The following is an 18,450-nucleotide window of genomic DNA, read 5'->3' on the forward strand; positions in this document are numbered from 1 at the left end:
AAAGCACCAGACAGGCCAACAGACTTCTCTTTGAGGAAGTTGTGCAAATTATGCCTTTCCAGTAAACGTACCTCCTACTTCTTCTCAGATTACTCTCTTTAAAGTTGTGTGTAATGGTGCAGTCATTCTAATTTTGCTTATTGAAAGCTGAACAACATCAGGAATGTTATTCAGGAGCATTTCATAAGTAACCACTCCTTCAAATTCAGAGGAATGTATATATTTGGTTTCCATTGTTATGTGGCTGAATCTCTCATTTTTGCCTACTCATTAAGCCACATTACCATGTATGGTAAAGGATATTTCATTTACCACCATCCTTCCCTCCGCCTTGTCCTGTTCTCTGCAAGAATGTTGTGTTGGTAGAGAGATTGTTGGTAACCCTCCAGAAATTTTCTGGCTTTACAGTCATGGCCTATTTTGAGAGATACGTTCGGAGGAAGTAATATGTTGCTTGGTTCTTGTTGTAACACACTCATAGAATGTAAACAGTGAATCTGTATGCTGTGTGAAATGCCTCCATTGTAGTATCTACCACTGAAGTTGGATGAGCAGCTCTGTGATGCTCTTGTGCCTACTAAATAAACCAGTAACAAAACATGGTGCCCTTCTTCGTATCATCTCTACCTCGGCTTTGTGATGCTGCATTGTAAGGCTGCAGTTATTGTGCAGCGGCAGGGCACAATTAAAGCAGTGCAGTGCTGTGAGCAGAGCAGCAGTGGTGAAACAAACCAGTACTGTCAGAATGCCTGACTATAGTGATGGTCAGTGCACATGATTATAGTGATGCTGCAAGCAGGGAGCAGGGCGGCACTGAGCAAATTAAACATATTTGATTCTGTGTGCAGCGACCAGAGCATTAGAGTGAACCCGGTTGCAGTCAGGTAGCACCAGCAGCATTCTGCTGTCGTTGCAGGTAACTGAGTTACTACTTTTTCCGGCACTTGTTTCTTTTGTTGTAATGTTGAGAAAATGGCATCAGTGGAAGCTTTGGTAGTGGCCTCTTTTTATTTGGTGCCCCTTATGTGACCACCAAAATGACCGTCATCACAACTGAATCTTTTGGACAAGTTATGTGATGAGGTGGCATCAGAATTACAGACTAAAAATACAGAATGCATTTTGTTAATCTCTCATTTCTTTCATTATTTTAAAACATGAGGCGACAAAGTTGAAGTAGCATAGCAGAGAAACATGAAAATTGTGTTATATTATGTGAGAGTAGAATGCTCAATGTCTACTGTATGTTGCTCATTGACACTCGAGGATTCCTTGTACTCCAGATTACATTTTTACAACTTTTGTTTTCTTCCAGTTTAAGTACATACCACAATTTTATCGTTTGTACAGATGGATCCCAGCTAGAGAATGTCCTGCACTTTAGTATTACCTTCTCAACAATCTTGCTGAGTGAGCACAGCAGACTGATGGGTCAGTAATTGTGTCGCAGGGGGTGGTCTTTCCCTGGCTTCCTGAACATCAGGACCTTGGCCGCCTTCCAAAAGTCAGGGAAGTGTTGATGTTTTTAAGATGGCATTCGTTATGTGTGCAAGGTGTTCTACAGCTCTATCCGTTCTCAGCTTATAGCTACATCTTCAGGTACACATAACAACCACGGTAAAATAGAAAACCTAAAATAAAAATTCAGCATTAATAGCCATTAAAGACAGGTTGGTGAAAATAGATACAGAGAAACAGACTAACTGAAAGATGATGAAAAATGCACAAAGGACAATATTAAGGAACTTAGCAGAATGTTAAACTCAGTAGTCACGTAGTTGAAAGAAACACAAATAAGGGCCGGTGGAACACCGAGCGTGTGGGGGAAAGGAACCAACTGGAAAGGCCAGCACACACTGCCTAGGTAATAAGTGACAACACATGAGCGTGACAGAAACAATAAATACTACAAATGAATGGGACAGAGTACGTTGGGTGACCTCCTTAATATCTGATTAACACAAAATGCCAAAATATAATCAAACCTAGAACATGAAATAATCTTAATGGGAAGTGAGACATTAAATACAACCAGTAATGATCAGCTTTGGATAATGATAAAAAACTTTTAGTTAAAGAATGTGGGAAATGTAAAGGAGACCTCAAGTAGAGAGGGGGTGGAAGAAAATGACTGGATAATTGAAAGGACGATGGAACCAAACATAAGTGGGGGGGAGGGGAAAAACAGAAGGGAATAGGAAATGGGATGAAAAGTTGTAACAAAAATATATAATATCGTTATAGTGAAAATATGAATAAAATTAAGTAACCCTATTTAGACAGCCAAAATTTGCAAGCAGATTGTTATGTGTCAATTCAGTTTGGTCATTTAGTGTGTGTTGTGGGAGACAATTCTTACAATGCATTATCTCAATCACTTGTTTTATTTTCCTCTTGAGATTTGCTATACATCTCTCACCCTCTGTAACTAAATGTTTTTATCATTATTCCAATCTGATGATACTGGCCGTATTTACTTTTTTCCCTTTTTTTCGTATGATGATTATTTCTTGTGTCAGATTTGATTATATTTTGCCATCTTTGTATTAATCAGCTATGTCGGGATTCCACCCAACTTTCTCTCACCCATTCATTTGTAGCATTTATTGTTTCTGTCATGTTCACATGGATCGCTTATTACTTAGTCTGTGTGTGCTGGTCTTTCCGATGGATTCCTATGTGACTGTTTCCCTATATCTGTTTCCTCTGCAACCTGTCTTTATTGACTATTAATGCTCTATTTTTATTTTAGGTTTCCTATTTTACTGTGTTTTTTATCTGATCAATTTTTCTTCCTGCTTGCTACGAATCTATTTTGCACTATGTTGCTCTCCCAATGGTGAGTTTATCTATTATATTCCTATTTTACTTGAACATTCTCAAACTTTGAATTTTAGACCCTATCAGTTCTCGAAAGATTTTTGTTGCAGGACTCCTTGCTACCTGGAATAGTCGACTTATCATTCTCCTGATTTTATTACCTGACTAACGTTCCTTCTGTCAACATTTTATCTTGATTTCACTGAGAATGTTGGGTTGTCCGTTTAACCCCAGTTTGTATTTGATATGAACTGATTGTTAGAGCATTTATCAGTTATTTGCTACATACTTTTTTAAACTTGGGGTGTAGACAATATTGTTTCTCCCCCTTTTTTACTACTCAGATGTATACCTCAGCATGTGAGTTCAAGCTGCAAAACCAGATGCCGGCCGGAGTGGCCGAGCAGTTCTAGGCGCCCCCAGTCTGGAACCGCGCGACCGCTACGGTCGCAGGTTCGAATCCTGCCTCGTGCATGGATGTGTGTGATGTCCTTAGGCTAGTTAGGTTTAAGTAGTTCTAAGTTCTAGGGGACTGATGACCTCAGAAGGTAAGTCCCATAGTGCTCAGAGTCATTTGAACCATTTGCAAAACCAGTTGTTTCAAAAAAAGGATCATTTAACAACCGTCCACATCTCGTGGTCTAGTGACTAGCTTTGCTGCTTCTGGATCACAGGGTCCCGGGTTCGATTCCCGGCCAGGTCGGGAATTTCCTCTGCCCGGGGATTGGGTGTTTGTGTTGTCTTCATCATATCATCATCATTCAGGAAAGTGGTGAGATTTGATTGTGAAAAGATTGAGATTTTGTATGACTGCTGATAAACACACAGTTAACCACCCCACAAAGCCATCATTTAACAGTCAATGTGGTTCTTCATTTATCAAGATGTATTTCCACACCTGTGTACCTGTAGTATAAAGTGTTTCATAACAACTACTAATACTACTACTACTACTGTTGCCACCGCTGCTACTGCTACCACTACCACCATCACCACCACCGCCATCAGGTCATGATTCCACAAAATGCTCATAGAGAAGGAGCAGGTAGACCGGAAAAAGAAAGAAAAGGTAAATTTAACACTGGCATATGGAATGTGCGAACTCTGTTAAATCTAGTCAAAGGGACTATGACAAAGTGTTAGCTGGATACTCTGGGGCTATGTGAGACAAGGTGGGCTAGAAATGACAACTTTAGATCAGGAGATTTCAGAATAATTCATAGTGGAAGCCAACAGTCAGGGAAGAATGGAGTAGCTATTGTACGAACAAAGAAATAGATGCATAATATAATGAACATACACTGCGGTAAAGTTTAAAGCTAACCCAGTTGACATATCACTCCCTCACAAACCTGATACAGCCAAACCACCTCTCCATGGCACAAACATGCCACAACCATCTCTATTCCCTACACAAGAAACTGTTATTGTGCAGTCCTCGCTACATACACATGTCTGTGGAGAAAAAAATAAAAACAAAAGCTTGCAGTTCAACACTGGGGGAGCATTCCAGAACCACCTCCATACATTATCCCACATGTTGACAGCCTAGTCCCACCTTGGGGCATCACTATCCATCAACACCCATTCTTCTCCCAGCAATCAAAAATGGCTCTGAGCACTATGGGATTTAACATCTGAGGTCATCAGTCCCCTAGAACTTGGAGCTACTTAAACCTAACTAACCTAAGGACATCACAAACATCCATGCCCGAGGCAGGATTCAAACCTGCGACCGTAGCAGTCACACTGTTCCGGACTGAGCACCTAGAACCGCTAGACCACCGCGGCCGGTTTCCCACCAATCCCTTTCATCAACACACACTCTGTCTAGCTGCCCTCTTCAATGTACCGCATCCTCCAAAATCCCCAACCAACACCCCACAAAACCCAGAACCCAAGCAAACCCAAAACACTGTTGTTAACCGCTCCACCAAAAACCTCAGTCACACAGAAGTTTCAGTCCTATCCAAAGGCCTGTCCTTCACTCCCACCCCAAAATTTAATCGCATTGGACTTGTCAAAGACCTACTCTCCTCTGGATCCCTGCAGCCGAAAAACTTGTTTGTCGCCAATTCTGCCAACTAATGCCAACCTAATCCCAACATTGAATCTTGCCTGTCCCATTTCATACCACCAATCAATCATGACCCTCCCACCTAACCAACCTCTAGTCAGCTTCCAGGAATTTCTTACCTTCAACTTGGCCTTACCATCCATCCTCGGGCCCCTTCCTAAGATCACTAACCTTCCATCAGAAGAAAAGACAGCCATATGCAACCTGAAAAACAGATCCAGACTTAATCATCCAACCTGCAGTCTTAGTGGCTACCTGATGGAAGGCCTCTGTCAACTCTCTCCCCTTCACCTACCACCTCTGCCAGAATGATCTCATCCCAGTAGTTCACTGTAACCTCCAAAAAATGGCTCTGAGCACTATGGGACTTAACATCTGAGGTCATCAGTCCCCTAGAACTTAGAACTACTTAAACCTAACTAACCTAAGGACATCACACACATCCATGCCCGAGGCAGGATTCAAACCTGTGACTGTAGCGGTCGCGCAGTTCCAGACTGAAGTGCCTAGAACCGCTCGGCCACAATGGCTGGCCTGTAACCTCCAGTCCCTACTGAAATTCATAAGCCCTTCCCAGAACTTCTCACCTGAGTCCATCACCCTCCTCACCCCAACGACACCCTGCACACCTACCCTGTATGCACTCTCCAAAATCCACAAACCCAACAATCCCGGATGCCCTACTGCAGCTGACTATCGTGCTCCCACTGACAGAATATCTGCTCTTTTTGACCAACATCCCCAACCAATTGCCTGAAACCTAGCCTCCCACATAAAAAATACTAACCTCTTCCTTCACTGACTTTCCACCATTTCCACCCTCTTTACCTTCTGGAGGCCCACTCATCACTGTTGATGCCACCTCCCTATACACCAGCATCCCTCATACCCGTGGCCTTGCCTCTGTCGAGCAGTACCTCTATCAATGCACTTCAGACTCCAAACCCACCACCTCATTTCCTTATACACCTTACTATCTATATCCTGACCCACAACTTTCAAAAGGGAAGGTATACAAACAAATTCACGGCACAGCCATGGGCATCTGCATGGCACCTTCCAATCCCAATCTGTTTATGGGCCTTCCAGAGGAAACCTTTTTAACCTCCTAAAACTCCCAATTCCTAGTCTGGTTTGGGTTCACTGGAGATATCTTCAGGTTCTGGACACAGTGCTAAGACAACCTATCCACATTTCTTCACAACTTCACCATCTTTTCTCCCATCCTCTTCATCTGGACCACCTCCACACAATATGCCACTTTTCTGGACATTGACCTACGCTCCTCCGATAGCTCCACCCTCGCCTCTAATCACATTAAAGCTACTAACCACCAATTGTACTTGCATTTTGATAGCTGCCACCCCTTCCACACCAAAAAATCCCTCCCATACAGTCTAGCCACCTATGAAAGATGCTTCTATAGAAAATATTTGTGACTACACTGAAGAATTATGAAATTGATAAACACCAAAGACAATGTCATTTTCGTGGGAGATTTTAATGTGTCAGCAGGCGTACGAGACGATGACAAATGTGCCGGTAAGTTCGGATTGGGAAGAATGAATTCAGGAAGTGAGAAATTATTTGAATTTTGTGAACAACATGAGATGGTTATAACAGACATATTATAAAACTCGAAAGAGAAAACCCACATGTGGAAGACACGTGGTGGTAGTGGGATATAAAATGATTGATTATGTTATAGTGAAGCAGAGGTACAGGAACCAAGTAAAATCTATTCCTAATTAACTTCATCCGAACAGCCTTCGGAAGGCCTAATAGTGCCGACTGACTGCTGTATCATCCTCAGCCAATAAGCATCACTGGATGTGGATATGGAGGGGCATGAGGTCAGCGCACCACTCTCCCAGCCATTATCAGTTTTCGTGACCAGAGCCACTACTTCTCAATTGAGTAGTGCCTCAATTGGCCTTAAAAGGGCTGAGTGCTCTGCACTTGCCAACAGTGCTTAATGTCAGTGATCTGACAGGAACTAGTGTTATTACTGTGGCAAGGCCGTTGGCACTCAGTTACCCAGGTGCTTCTATAGATAGTGACTGTACTCTTGTTGTGGAAAAGTGCAATATCAGATTTAAGAAATACCCAAAGAAATGGGAAGTATATCAAGTGAAGTTTGTGCAGTGATTCAAGAATGCAATAGTGGACTCAGGGGAGGGATAGTATATACAAAAGTCGGAATACTGAACTGAGTATCAAAGGTAGCAAGAGAGAAGCAAAAGCTATCATGTTACTTATTTAATATTCTCATCAAGGAAGCAGTAACAACAAGGAAAGAAAAAATGACTGGAATCAAAATTAATGATATTCGTGTTGACTGCCTCAAATTTGCCAGTCATGGTTATATACAAGAAAGTTGGTGGAGGTAAGAGACACAAAAATAGGCAGTGAGCAACTTAAAGAAGTAAGCGAATTTCGCTACCTGAGTAGCTTTCTATAGGAAAATGATAGTTGTCTCAAGAAAATCAAGAGAAGAATTACATTGAGGAAGAGTGCCTTTCAAAGTAAGAAGAATCTCCTCCTTAAAAAGCACATCAGCTTCCACATTAAAGAAATATTTGTAAAGACCTTTGTATAGAGTGTCCTGACATGTGGATTTGGAGCCTGGACATAAGCAAAAGCAGGAGAAAGCTTGTTTCAAAGCTGCAGCAATGTGGTTCTGGAGGAGAAATACAAGAACTATTTGGACTAACAGAAAAATGAATGAGATAATTCTACAGGCAATAGGAGAGAAGAAAGAACTACTGAAAGTTATAGGCCAGTGCAAAACAAAACTGGGTCACTTTATCAGACATGGTATTCTTCTACAAAACATTTTTAAGACAAAATCACAGGGAAGAAAATACGGGGATGACCGAGAACATCCTGTTTCAGAAATTGGTCAGTGAGATGGGATGTTCTTCATACATGAAGATGAAGAAGACTACTGAAGGGAGGAAGCTGTGGCTGTGGAGACAAGGCTTAGCCTTCTGAAAGAAGGAGAATTTAATGTATTTCAGTTGGCTACTGTGTTGAATGAAATGCAAATATCATTTACACTGGCATTGTGGTGGTACTAAGGAATTTGGGATGTTGGGGTACAGCCCTCCAACCTTATAAATGACAATGTTAGTGGTGAATTTGCTATGTAGACTATTAGCCAGTTTTCTTTTATGTGCCTGTTAGAAGAGGCTTGTCTTAACTGACTTGGGGAAGGTGTAGCCTACTAATGAACTGAATGACTGTACGATCTTCACTTCACTAAATTTGAGTACTTACAGTGCATGCCACATATGTAACAACAGTTACTATCTGAGCGGAATGTTCACTGCCTTCTCCATGCAGTTAATCATTAAATATTTTTACTTTCTGAGCTAAAACTATAAATAATAAAGCCTTTGCTATAATTGTCCAAAAGTCTTAACAAGATACGGGCTGCAGAAGCAGTCATTGGGAGCAAGATTACACTCATCTCACCTTTGCTTCTGATCATTTTATGTAAGTATAAAATGTCGAGATTTAAGATATTCTTTGGTTGAAAGTTTGTCCTTGGACAGAACTAGGGTTTGTTGTAATATTATATGCCACCCTAGTTATATGTATCTGAAATAAAAATTTAAAGTACGCCATTAAAAATGTGTATGTCTTACAAATATTGAAACTTTATAATTCTTGTTTATGGTAGTATCTTAGTTGTGTTTTAATAGATGAAGAATGTGGTACTTCTGTAGCAGTCCATCATACATGATCCAGTCACATTAATGTGACCACTACATATGTTTGACAGCAGTGTGCAATAACCACTCACACATGGCAGCACTAGCAGTGGAGGGTATATAAAGTGTGTCCTGGGGGTGGGGAATGGGACACTGAAAACAGTGCAGTCGTTGTTGTCATAATGCAGGAACAGAGCAATTTATGTGATGTCCAAAAGGGCATGTTATTGGCTTTCAGGCCAAGATTGGAAGCATTTCCAAAACTGCTAAGTTTGTAAACTGTTGCATGCCGTCATGGTTAAAATATACTGCACATGGCAAAATTGTACTATCCAAAACCCTTACCATAGATGGCAATGGTGAATGACGGATGCAGAGATGTGTGCAGGCAAATGGACATGCAACTGTTGAGCAACTGACTCCTCAGTGATCGTTCAGCGAAGGGTCTCCACAGCAAGCACCTGCTTCATCCACCCGTGCTGACTGCTGTTCATTGGTGATGAAAGCTGGAATTGGCACATCACTACCACAACTGGACATTAACTGAGTGATGACACTTGGCCTTTTCAAATGAATCGTGCTTATGCTCCATTGGACAAATGACCGATGGTGTGCATGGTGTGAAACGTCTGAAAGCACACACACACACACACACACACACACACACACACACACACACATTGTATGTGCTTGGTTTTAAGAGCACCAGGCTGAGTTAACCATACTCCCCTGACCACCAAACTTTCTGGATTTATACCCATTCAAGAATCTGTGGTACTACCTCAATTGGGTGTTCACGCCATGGATCCTCAGAGCTGAGAAACCTAGCACAGTTAGCTGTGGCACTGGAATCGGCATGGCTCCACATTGTTGTCAGCACCTTCCAGAACCTCATTGACTCTCTTCGTGCATGTCTTGCACCACAAAAGGTGTCTATTAGGCTTTTGATAGGTGGTCACATTAATGTGACTGGACAATGTAATTTATAACTGTTGTTTCAAGAAAGTGATGTATTGGTTGTCCAGGTTTGATATGCAGTGCAAGTTAGGACCTGCTACAAACTTAAAGGAAAACCGATCTTACAAGTAAGGCCTTTTTTTAAAGCAATTTGTGCTTTATGGCTCACCATTTAGGAACAATGCACATATTTACTGTGCAAGTAGTGCACTTAACACTTATTTGTAATGAGGAAGGTTCTGATAGAATTTAAGTAATTCAGCAGTAAAGTAGGCCATTCACCAAATAGTAGATGCATTGAGTCATCAGCAGGCGCATACAAAAGAGAAAGAAAACTTGGTAGCTTTCAGAACTCTCTCTCTCTCTCTCTCTCTCTCTCTCTCTCTCTCTCTCTCTCACACACACACACACACACACACACACACACACACACACACACACACACCTCCCTGTGCTCATATGTTGGGATTGTGTTGGGTGGGCTTGGTAGAGGGGGAAGAGGTGAGAGGGTGTGTGAGGGGTTGGTAGGAATACGGAGGGAGAGGTGGTAGGTGTGTGGGATGGGCACATTATGCACTGGTTCCCGAACCACTGAGGTGCACAATGAAGCTGACATAGATTGGGAGGAGGTGACAGGACAAAGGAAGGGGAAGCTTGGATAGAGGGTGTAGGGACAGTGGGTTGATGGAGATTGGGGCCAGGAGGTTTAGGGGGGCAAAGGATGTGTTGTAAGTATACCTCCCAGCTCAGAGAAGCTGGGTGGAGGGAAGGATGCAGATTGACCAGGGTTTTGACGCAGCCATGAAATCAAGCATGTTGTGCCACTGGGTGGTCTACTTCATTCTTGGCCACAGTTTGGCAGTGGCCATTCATCCTGGTGGACAGCTTGGATAGCTGGTTGGTTGTTACATATTCATAAAAAAATATGTGCAGTGATTGCAGCAGAGTTAGTGTATGACATAGCTACTTTCAAAAATAGCCCAGCCTCTGATGGGATAGGGTAACTATGTTACAACTGGAGTAGGAAGTGGTGGGCAGGTGGATTAGACAGGTGTTTCACCTGGGTCTTCCACATGGATACCGTATTTACTCGAATTTAAGCCGCACTCGAATCTAAGCTGCACCTGAAAAATGAGACTCGCAATCGAGGAAAAAAAAATTTCCCGAATCTAAGCCACACCTGAAATCTGAGACTCGAAATTCAAGGGGAGAGAAAAGTTTTAGGCCGCACCTCCAAATCGAAACAAAGTTGGTCCATTGTAATATGAGACACAATTTAGGTCAAATGAATGACGATACAGCTATAGTAGTTTGGTTCGAGTCGTAAGCTTAGCAGTTAAGCTTTACCAGGTAGCCGTTGCTAAGCGTCAGGCGCTCCGTCCGTATTTATATGGATACCCTTCCTTTTTCACGTGCTTCGGCTGGTTTGAATTGATTGATTATTTTTCTTTGATCTGATAAGTGACGTTCTCTTTGTTATAGGTGTTTACGTCACTCAAAGCTGAAAATGCATTACTGTACTGTGTCATGCATTGTTTGTCGCATTCAGATAATGAGTGTTTACGACCTGTCGCCGCTCGCGGCATTGCTTGCTTTTGTGCGCGCTACCACCGCTTACAATTTTTTTAAAAAAAGAGAGGAATCGTCTCATTAGGCGAAACAATTGCAAGAGACTGCTATTTGTTGTTACTTACACTGCTGCTTTCTTTGATAATAATCAACAAGAACCAAATAATAGACTGCGTACGATAGAAGATGTTCTGAACGAGAGTTTAGCGAAAATTTTTCTCCGTTTGAAAGTCTTTGCAGGCGCCTCTTTAGTACATTACATTCTGCACAGAAATTAGAGTTATCTTAGATTAAAAAATCTAGTCAATTGCCGTGCTTCAATTCTGACTGTATCACTATTCGGCATAAGAATAATACGAATATAAACATGACATGATATGTATTTTCGTCCGCGTTTGCTGTTGTCTCACTCTAGTTTTGTAGTTTATTAGGCAGACAGGATTTAAATGAGATAGCAGCAAACACGGAAGAATACATGGGAAAATGTTTATATTCGTATTATTATTATGGTGAAGAGAATACTGCATGTGATTCACCATTCATAAAAGTTCTTATTAGCAACCATCTCTTCTCACAGGTAGGAAAAAATTCAGAACGCAGAGTAGGCCATATTGACAAACATCCCAATCAGTCTTGCCAGTCGGATTTTTGTAGTGCATTGAAATGCTGCTACATTCGAAGTTGAACAATACGGAATTTTTTTTTTACTTCGTTGAATAATGTATGAAAATGCAGTGGTCGAAACTCAGGACGGAGAAAAAAGGCTCGTCTTCGACCTTTTTTCTTTAAAATTTATTTACTGACGCAGAAGTTTTGGTGCCAGTGTTTATCTTTGTGCCTGCGAAACACTACATATATTCGACGACAGAAGTTAGTTGTGGCGGCACCTACCAACATTTTTCAGAACTTTCGCTTTGCACTCGATTCTAAGCCGCAGGCGGTTTTTTGGATTACAAAAATCGGAAAAAAAGTGTGGCTTAGATTCGAGTAAATACGGTATGATTCTTGTAGCAAGGGGCTGGGCGTTTTAGTAGTATGGGTGTGGACCAGTATGGTGCGTAGGTTGGGTGGGGATGGGATACCACTTTAGGAGTGATGGACAGGATCTTGGGTGGGATGTTCCTCATTTACAGGCCTGATGCAAGATAATCAAAGAGCTGGTGAAGCATTTGGTTCAGTTGTTTAAGTCAAGCATGATATTTGATGATGAGGGGGCACTCCTTTGTAGCTGGTTCTTGGGGGTGGTGGGAGGGTTAGGGAGGTGTGAAAGTACGGTACTCACCATAACTCACCTGGCCCCAGTCTCCATCAACCCACTGTCTGCACACCCTCCACCCAACATTTTCCCCTTCCTATGTCCTGTCCCCCCTTTTACAACCCACGTTTCCACATCACCTTCATCATGCTCTGCACACCAACAGCTCTGGTACCTGTGCATCACATGCCTATCCTGTACAACAGCCATCCCTCCCTACCTTATTCCTAGCCAGGGAACCTGCTGCCTCCCTCCTAGCCACTGGCTGCCCACCTCCAACCCCTCTTTCTGCCTCCCTCCTCTCCGCCACCCCTTTACTCACCCCACCCCACCCCACCCCACCCCACCCTAATCCACCTGCCTGGCATTGTGTATCCAGCTGACATGATTTTTATGTGTGTGTGCGTGTGTGTGTGTACTGTAGCTCAACAAAGGGTTTATTTTGAAAGCTAGCAAGTTTTTTAAAATCTTTTGGTGTGCCTGTTTACAACTTTATGCTGTTGCCATTCAGTGAGTGGTATGTTTTATTCTTACATTTATTTTTGTTAAGTATGTAATACTGAACCAAGTGATGATGTCTTTTACTCACTTTGTACTCTTTGAAATTTGCGAGAGAAGTATGACCTAACATTATTATCGCGTGTTTTAATGCCTGTAGGTTAGTTTTCATGGAGATGCGTCAACAGTGTTTCTTGTATACCATTACAGTTGCTGCCAGAGGGAGAATATTCGCTGTATTTGAGTAAATTGTACATGAGCATTAAGTATTTGGAAGGATATGCTAGTCAGTTTCTTAGGTGTTATAATAATTGTAATCAGATTCAGCATAATCACTTTAAACATGTAGGGGTATGCGAAGAGTTACTACAGAATAAAGTTTATTTCACAGTCACTCAAGGCCTCTTTTTGCCTTTACTGTTGCCTGGCTCAATAAATGGTGTAGTGAGTATAGCCAAAGTTATCATTGGTTCTACATTGTAAACTTAGTCATAAACAAATGGATTTTGAGGTACTGTTTGTGATTATATCTAATTGCCCTAGCCTAGCTAACTGTAGCCAGCACAGTTCAAGGAGGGGTGTAGCATTATAAGATGAGGCACTGATATTAGACTATAAAACACACATCTGAAACCAACCCCTCCTCTTTAATACCTAACACCTCTCCTGTCTCTAGTGCATCCACCAACTGAAGTGCCACAGTGCTTAGCATAGTGGACTCACAATGAGGAGGAGCAGGAGGAGGGGGGTTTCTGTAAACTGATTAAGGTGAATACCAGAATGGTTGCTACAAAAAATAATCTGCTAACATGTTTCACAATCCTTGTTCAGTCTCATCATGTGCTTCATCTCTAACAATCTGGTCATTGACAAGATGTTTCTTCCTTTCTTAATGCTTCCTTGAAACACAGTCGTGATAATTTTAATTGGTAGTGGCATTCAGATTCAAAATATGATTTCAGCTACAGGAATAAAACATGTTGTAAAGTTCAGGCTGTAACATTAATGAACTCTGTGTTCCTACTACTCATGTTTGCATCTATGATCTCTGCCTTAAAAACTTTCCTTGTGGTTTCAGGATACATCAAGTTCTGCGGAACCCTAGCTCATGCACATCCTATAGAGATGGCCACTCTGCATCCAGATATTATACATTTTATGGTTGGGACAATTGTGACTGATGCAACTGATCCAGTCTCTTTGATTGTCTTATTAGAAACGTTAGCATACATTGCATCATCACCAGAAGGGAAAAAAATTCTTCATTCTTTGGGTATGTACCAAGACTACGTGTATATCATGTTTGGCAGCAACATACTCTTTTCCCTTAGATGGAAAAATGTTAAGTAATTGTCCTGAGTCATTGCAGTCTACAGACATATTTAAGTAGTTAGCTCTGAGGTCAGTATTTATACTGTTGCTGAGTGAAGCAGCTACTTCGAGAGCAACAGAGTAAATTTTCTGATTTCAGTAACTATTGTTTATGGTGCAATTTAGACATTTTGTGTGTACTTCCCTCATATTACAGTCTTACCCAAAGACAGTTCGGGTTTCAGGATACAGTTTAGGAAATAAAACTTCTGTTACGATGTTCTTTTTTTTGTCATGGCCAGCAAAAAGCACATTGGTGCTGGAATTCTGACATAATCACTATATAACTACACATTTCTCACTGTTACTTCTTTAGTCATATATTACATAAGAATGCTGTACACTGCCAGAGCAGCTTGACAACTTTGTTAGAAGTAGTCTTATCTACTCTTATTTAGCATAATATAATCTGTGGTGTATATCTTGTGCTCAAGTATTGTAGCTTTCACTGTAGGGAAGCACACTCCATGTTTGTTCATACAAAAATTGGTACAGTGTGTATGTCATTCATTAGTGTCTTATACATATTCCAATCAAATATTATTGTGTTAACCACATGCAGATGACTTAATATTGAAACACTTTAAAGTCTGTAACTGAGACTACTGTAACAGGCAAAAGAATCTTATTTCTCAGTGGTACATAATTAGAATTCCCTGCACTCTGAATGATATTGGAAGTCTCAGAAACCATACCATTAGAATTATAGTAATTTATAAGTACATTATTACTGAATATTAGCCCTACAACTGTACTTCTGCAGTTCTTTCTGAAAGTTCGAGACTTTTTTGCGAAAAAAATACAAACAAATTACAGTTCAACGTATTTGCCATTGCTGGCCACTATTTTCTCCCATCTTTACGCATTGATCAAATAATGTGATAGCCGGAGGGGACAATGTCTGGAGAATACGACAGGTTTGGTAGAACTTCCCATTTCAGCATTTCCAAGTATGTTTTGATGGCTGTTGCAACATGGGGTCAAACAATGTCATGCTGCAAAATCATCTTTCCATGTCTATTGCTGTATTGTGGTCATTTGCCTTTCAGTCAAACACATCAGTGGTTTTTATAATGAGTTCCTACGATGGTTTCCGTTGATTTCAGTAGCTTTAAAAAACCTCTCTTCCACTGTCATGCCATTGTTCGGCATCAAAATCACCAGTCTCTGCACGTTCTTTCACTAACGAGTGCCTCACTACAGATCTTGACCAGCATTTTATGAGCCTGAGCTGCAGATTTCTTCATGTTAAAGCAAAAAATTAAAACTTTTTGCAAATGATGTGAAATGGGCTCATAAGTTGACTTATTCAATAGAGCATAACTTTTTGATGCAGTATCACAAATTGACTAATATTTTGATGGTGTTTGCTTTACAAATGCTTAAGCTTATTGTATGACACAACCTACCATCTGCACCACCAGTTGCCACTACTGCCATCTGTTGCAAAGTGGCGGGAGCAAAGTTGTAGACCTAATATGTCAGTGTTTGCTTTAAGCCTTCATTTTGATTAGCTTTTCTATATAATTGCTTGCAGCTATAATTTTTTTTTGCGGAATGCGCGCGCGCGCATTTTTCTTAGTCATCTTATCAATATAAGAATCAATTAACAGAACTGTAAAGAAATACCCAGTGCAGAAAATAAATGAGCATCTTAATGTCAGAACTATGAAAAAAATTTAAAATGAGAGCTACCAGTTTTATTCAACTGTGGTAGCAGTACATATGCAGAAAATACATAATATACTCATTGTCTGTAGGTACACCACAATTGCTCATCAGTAACAGAATGGGGAGTATCATGAATGTGAAATGAACTTAGACATTTAGCTGACAAATGTTGCTTTCAATTAACACTGATTTCCTTAAACATTATGTGAGCACCAAGAGGCCCGATTCATTTTAACTGACAGTAGTGCTTGCAATAGATATGCACAGCTAGCAAGTACCACCTTGTAGGATGGTATTTTATTAAGTGACACCACATGTATAATAGATTGCATGATGAGAACTGTGAGCTGCCAGATGGCATGTGTTTTTTATTTAATTGTGAACTGGGTGAAGACATGCATGCAGCGTTTGTCAGATGACTTATATGAAACATATACAGCTACATTCACATTGTTTTACACAAAAAAGAAGGTAATATTTTTGGCGTTGGAAGGACTTTCTTGCATAAAAGCAACATCCTTTATTTTTTAAATAAATAAAAATAAATTTGTATAAATACTCCATTACATTCAGAAAATCCCATTTATTCAGAACAATAAACTAAAATATTTTTCCTCAGTATTTTAAAGCATCACCAAATATGAGGTTAAAGTGAACATAAAAGTTGAAGCAAGATGGTAAAACTCTCACAACCAACTTTGTTCCCCCTTTTTTTTACATGGTCTGGTGCACTGGTAAATTCAGTATTGAATCAAACCAATGGTGGTCATCAGCCTCACATAATATGTACAATTTATATTGTGCTTTGTGGGTTTCAGAATAAAGTATAAAAGCATCCACCATATAACTTGTATCTTTCAGATTGCACATGTCATGTTGAACCATAATGAGAGCAAAACCACACTAACATTTTGCTGGCTTAACATTCATGCTCTTGCCAGTAGCTGGGACCAAACTCAGATAACGCAGCCACTCATTTGAATTCTTGGTGCTCCGGAGTTTGTAAATATTTGTTTAATAGCCAGACCAGTATTCAAGTGTAGAACTCATTGCCAGTGGCATCTGATACAGAGGACAACAAACAATTGTATGTAAATATTAGTTTGGCTGTTAAAACATTTTAAATGCTCATGGTCATGTCAAGATGTCCTTTAACAAGCAGACACTCACAGTGAAGCACAGCTGTCATCTGCTGATCTGAAGTCCACCTTCCTGTAAATGTAACTTCTTACCTAAATACAATAATACCAGTGATAATTTGCTCTCTGTTTGATGCAGTTGTAGTACATCTAGACAGATTTAAAAAAAAAGAAAAACACTGCGGAAGTGGTTTGTTTTGCCTGCAAGCAAGTGGAGATCCAAATATGGTATAAAAACATTGTTTTATAAACATGTGGTGATCTCTACTACACTTGCTTGACATTCTAAACATAGATAAAATTTTATAAAGTAAACAAGAAAAAACATGATCAATTTACACAAATTTTCTGTCAAGAAATATCCTTCTCTAAAAGTAATTAATTTTTCATTCTGCAGTGGAGTGTGTGCTGCTATGTAACTTCCTGGCAGATTAAAACTGTGTGCTGGACTGAGACTCGAACTGTGGATCTTTGCCTTTCATGGCCAAGTGCTCTATTGACTGGGCTACACAAACACGACTCACAATTCATCCTTACAGATTGACTTCCACCTATACCTCATCTCTCACCTTCCAAACTTCACAGAAGTTCTTCGACAAAACTTGCAGAACTAGCACCCCTGGAAGGTGCGAGATGAGATAATGGTGTACATGAAGCCATTAGGACAGATCATGAATCATGCTTGGGTAGCTCATTCAGTTGAACAGTAGCTGCAAAAGGCAAAGTTCCCAAGTTTGAGTCTTGGTCTGGCACATAATTGACAGGTCAGTTTGTGCACAAAATATCGCACCGGCAACACTTTCGTAATTATGGATGGCCATAGAGGCGGCATGGCTCAGTATTTCTAGAGGGAAATCCAACAACTTGTTGAGTCCATGCCACGTCGAGTTGCAACACAATATTAGGAGGTATCCCATAATTTGTCACCTCAGTATATTTCTTTTACAACACCAGTAAAATTTTGATTAGTGTACAATAGTTATCTTGCTTCTGTTGACAGAATCCTCCTCTCCTTCAGGGTTTCATTAGTAGTTAGACAATAGATTTAGTTCTTAAGCTAACTCACACTGGTGCTCACAGGCTGCTATGTCCATTTTCCTAAAACATCCGTTTTTTGCCATTCACATTTATACCTACACTGGCACTTCTAGAGTGCTCAGTGCTTTGCTAGATGGAATTCGCTTTAATAATCTTACCTCACTGATGCTCATTGCTGCTCAGACCTATGTATAAACTATGTACATTTTCAAGCAACAACAATAACTTTTCCAAAACGTATTTAAACATTCTCAATAAATAATAGTTCAGAAAGGAGATAATTCCCTGACTTATTCAATGTAAAATCTGAGGTTTCAGCACGGCCTGGTTCCTTGTTTA

The 18,450-nt window shown here is 40.5% G+C and overlaps 1 protein-coding gene across 1 annotated transcript in view; it reads left to right on the top strand.

The window, feature by feature from the left end:
• The window catches only part of LOC126470048 (26S proteasome non-ATPase regulatory subunit 5-like), a 200,572-nt gene that overhangs the window by 98,877 nt on the left and 83,245 nt on the right, over positions 1–18,450 (top strand). Inside the window, exon 5 of the mRNA XM_050097549.1 lies at positions 13,971–14,165. Within this exon, the coding sequence (XP_049953506.1) occupies positions 13,971–14,165 (195 nt within the window). The remainder of the gene's footprint in view (positions 1–13,970; positions 14,166–18,450) is intronic.

The sequence above is a fragment of the Schistocerca serialis genome, chromosome 3, assembly GCF_023864345.2.
Source record: "Schistocerca serialis cubense isolate TAMUIC-IGC-003099 chromosome 3, iqSchSeri2.2, whole genome shotgun sequence".
NCBI classification, from domain to species: Eukaryota; Metazoa; Arthropoda; class Insecta; order Orthoptera; family Acrididae; genus Schistocerca; species Schistocerca serialis.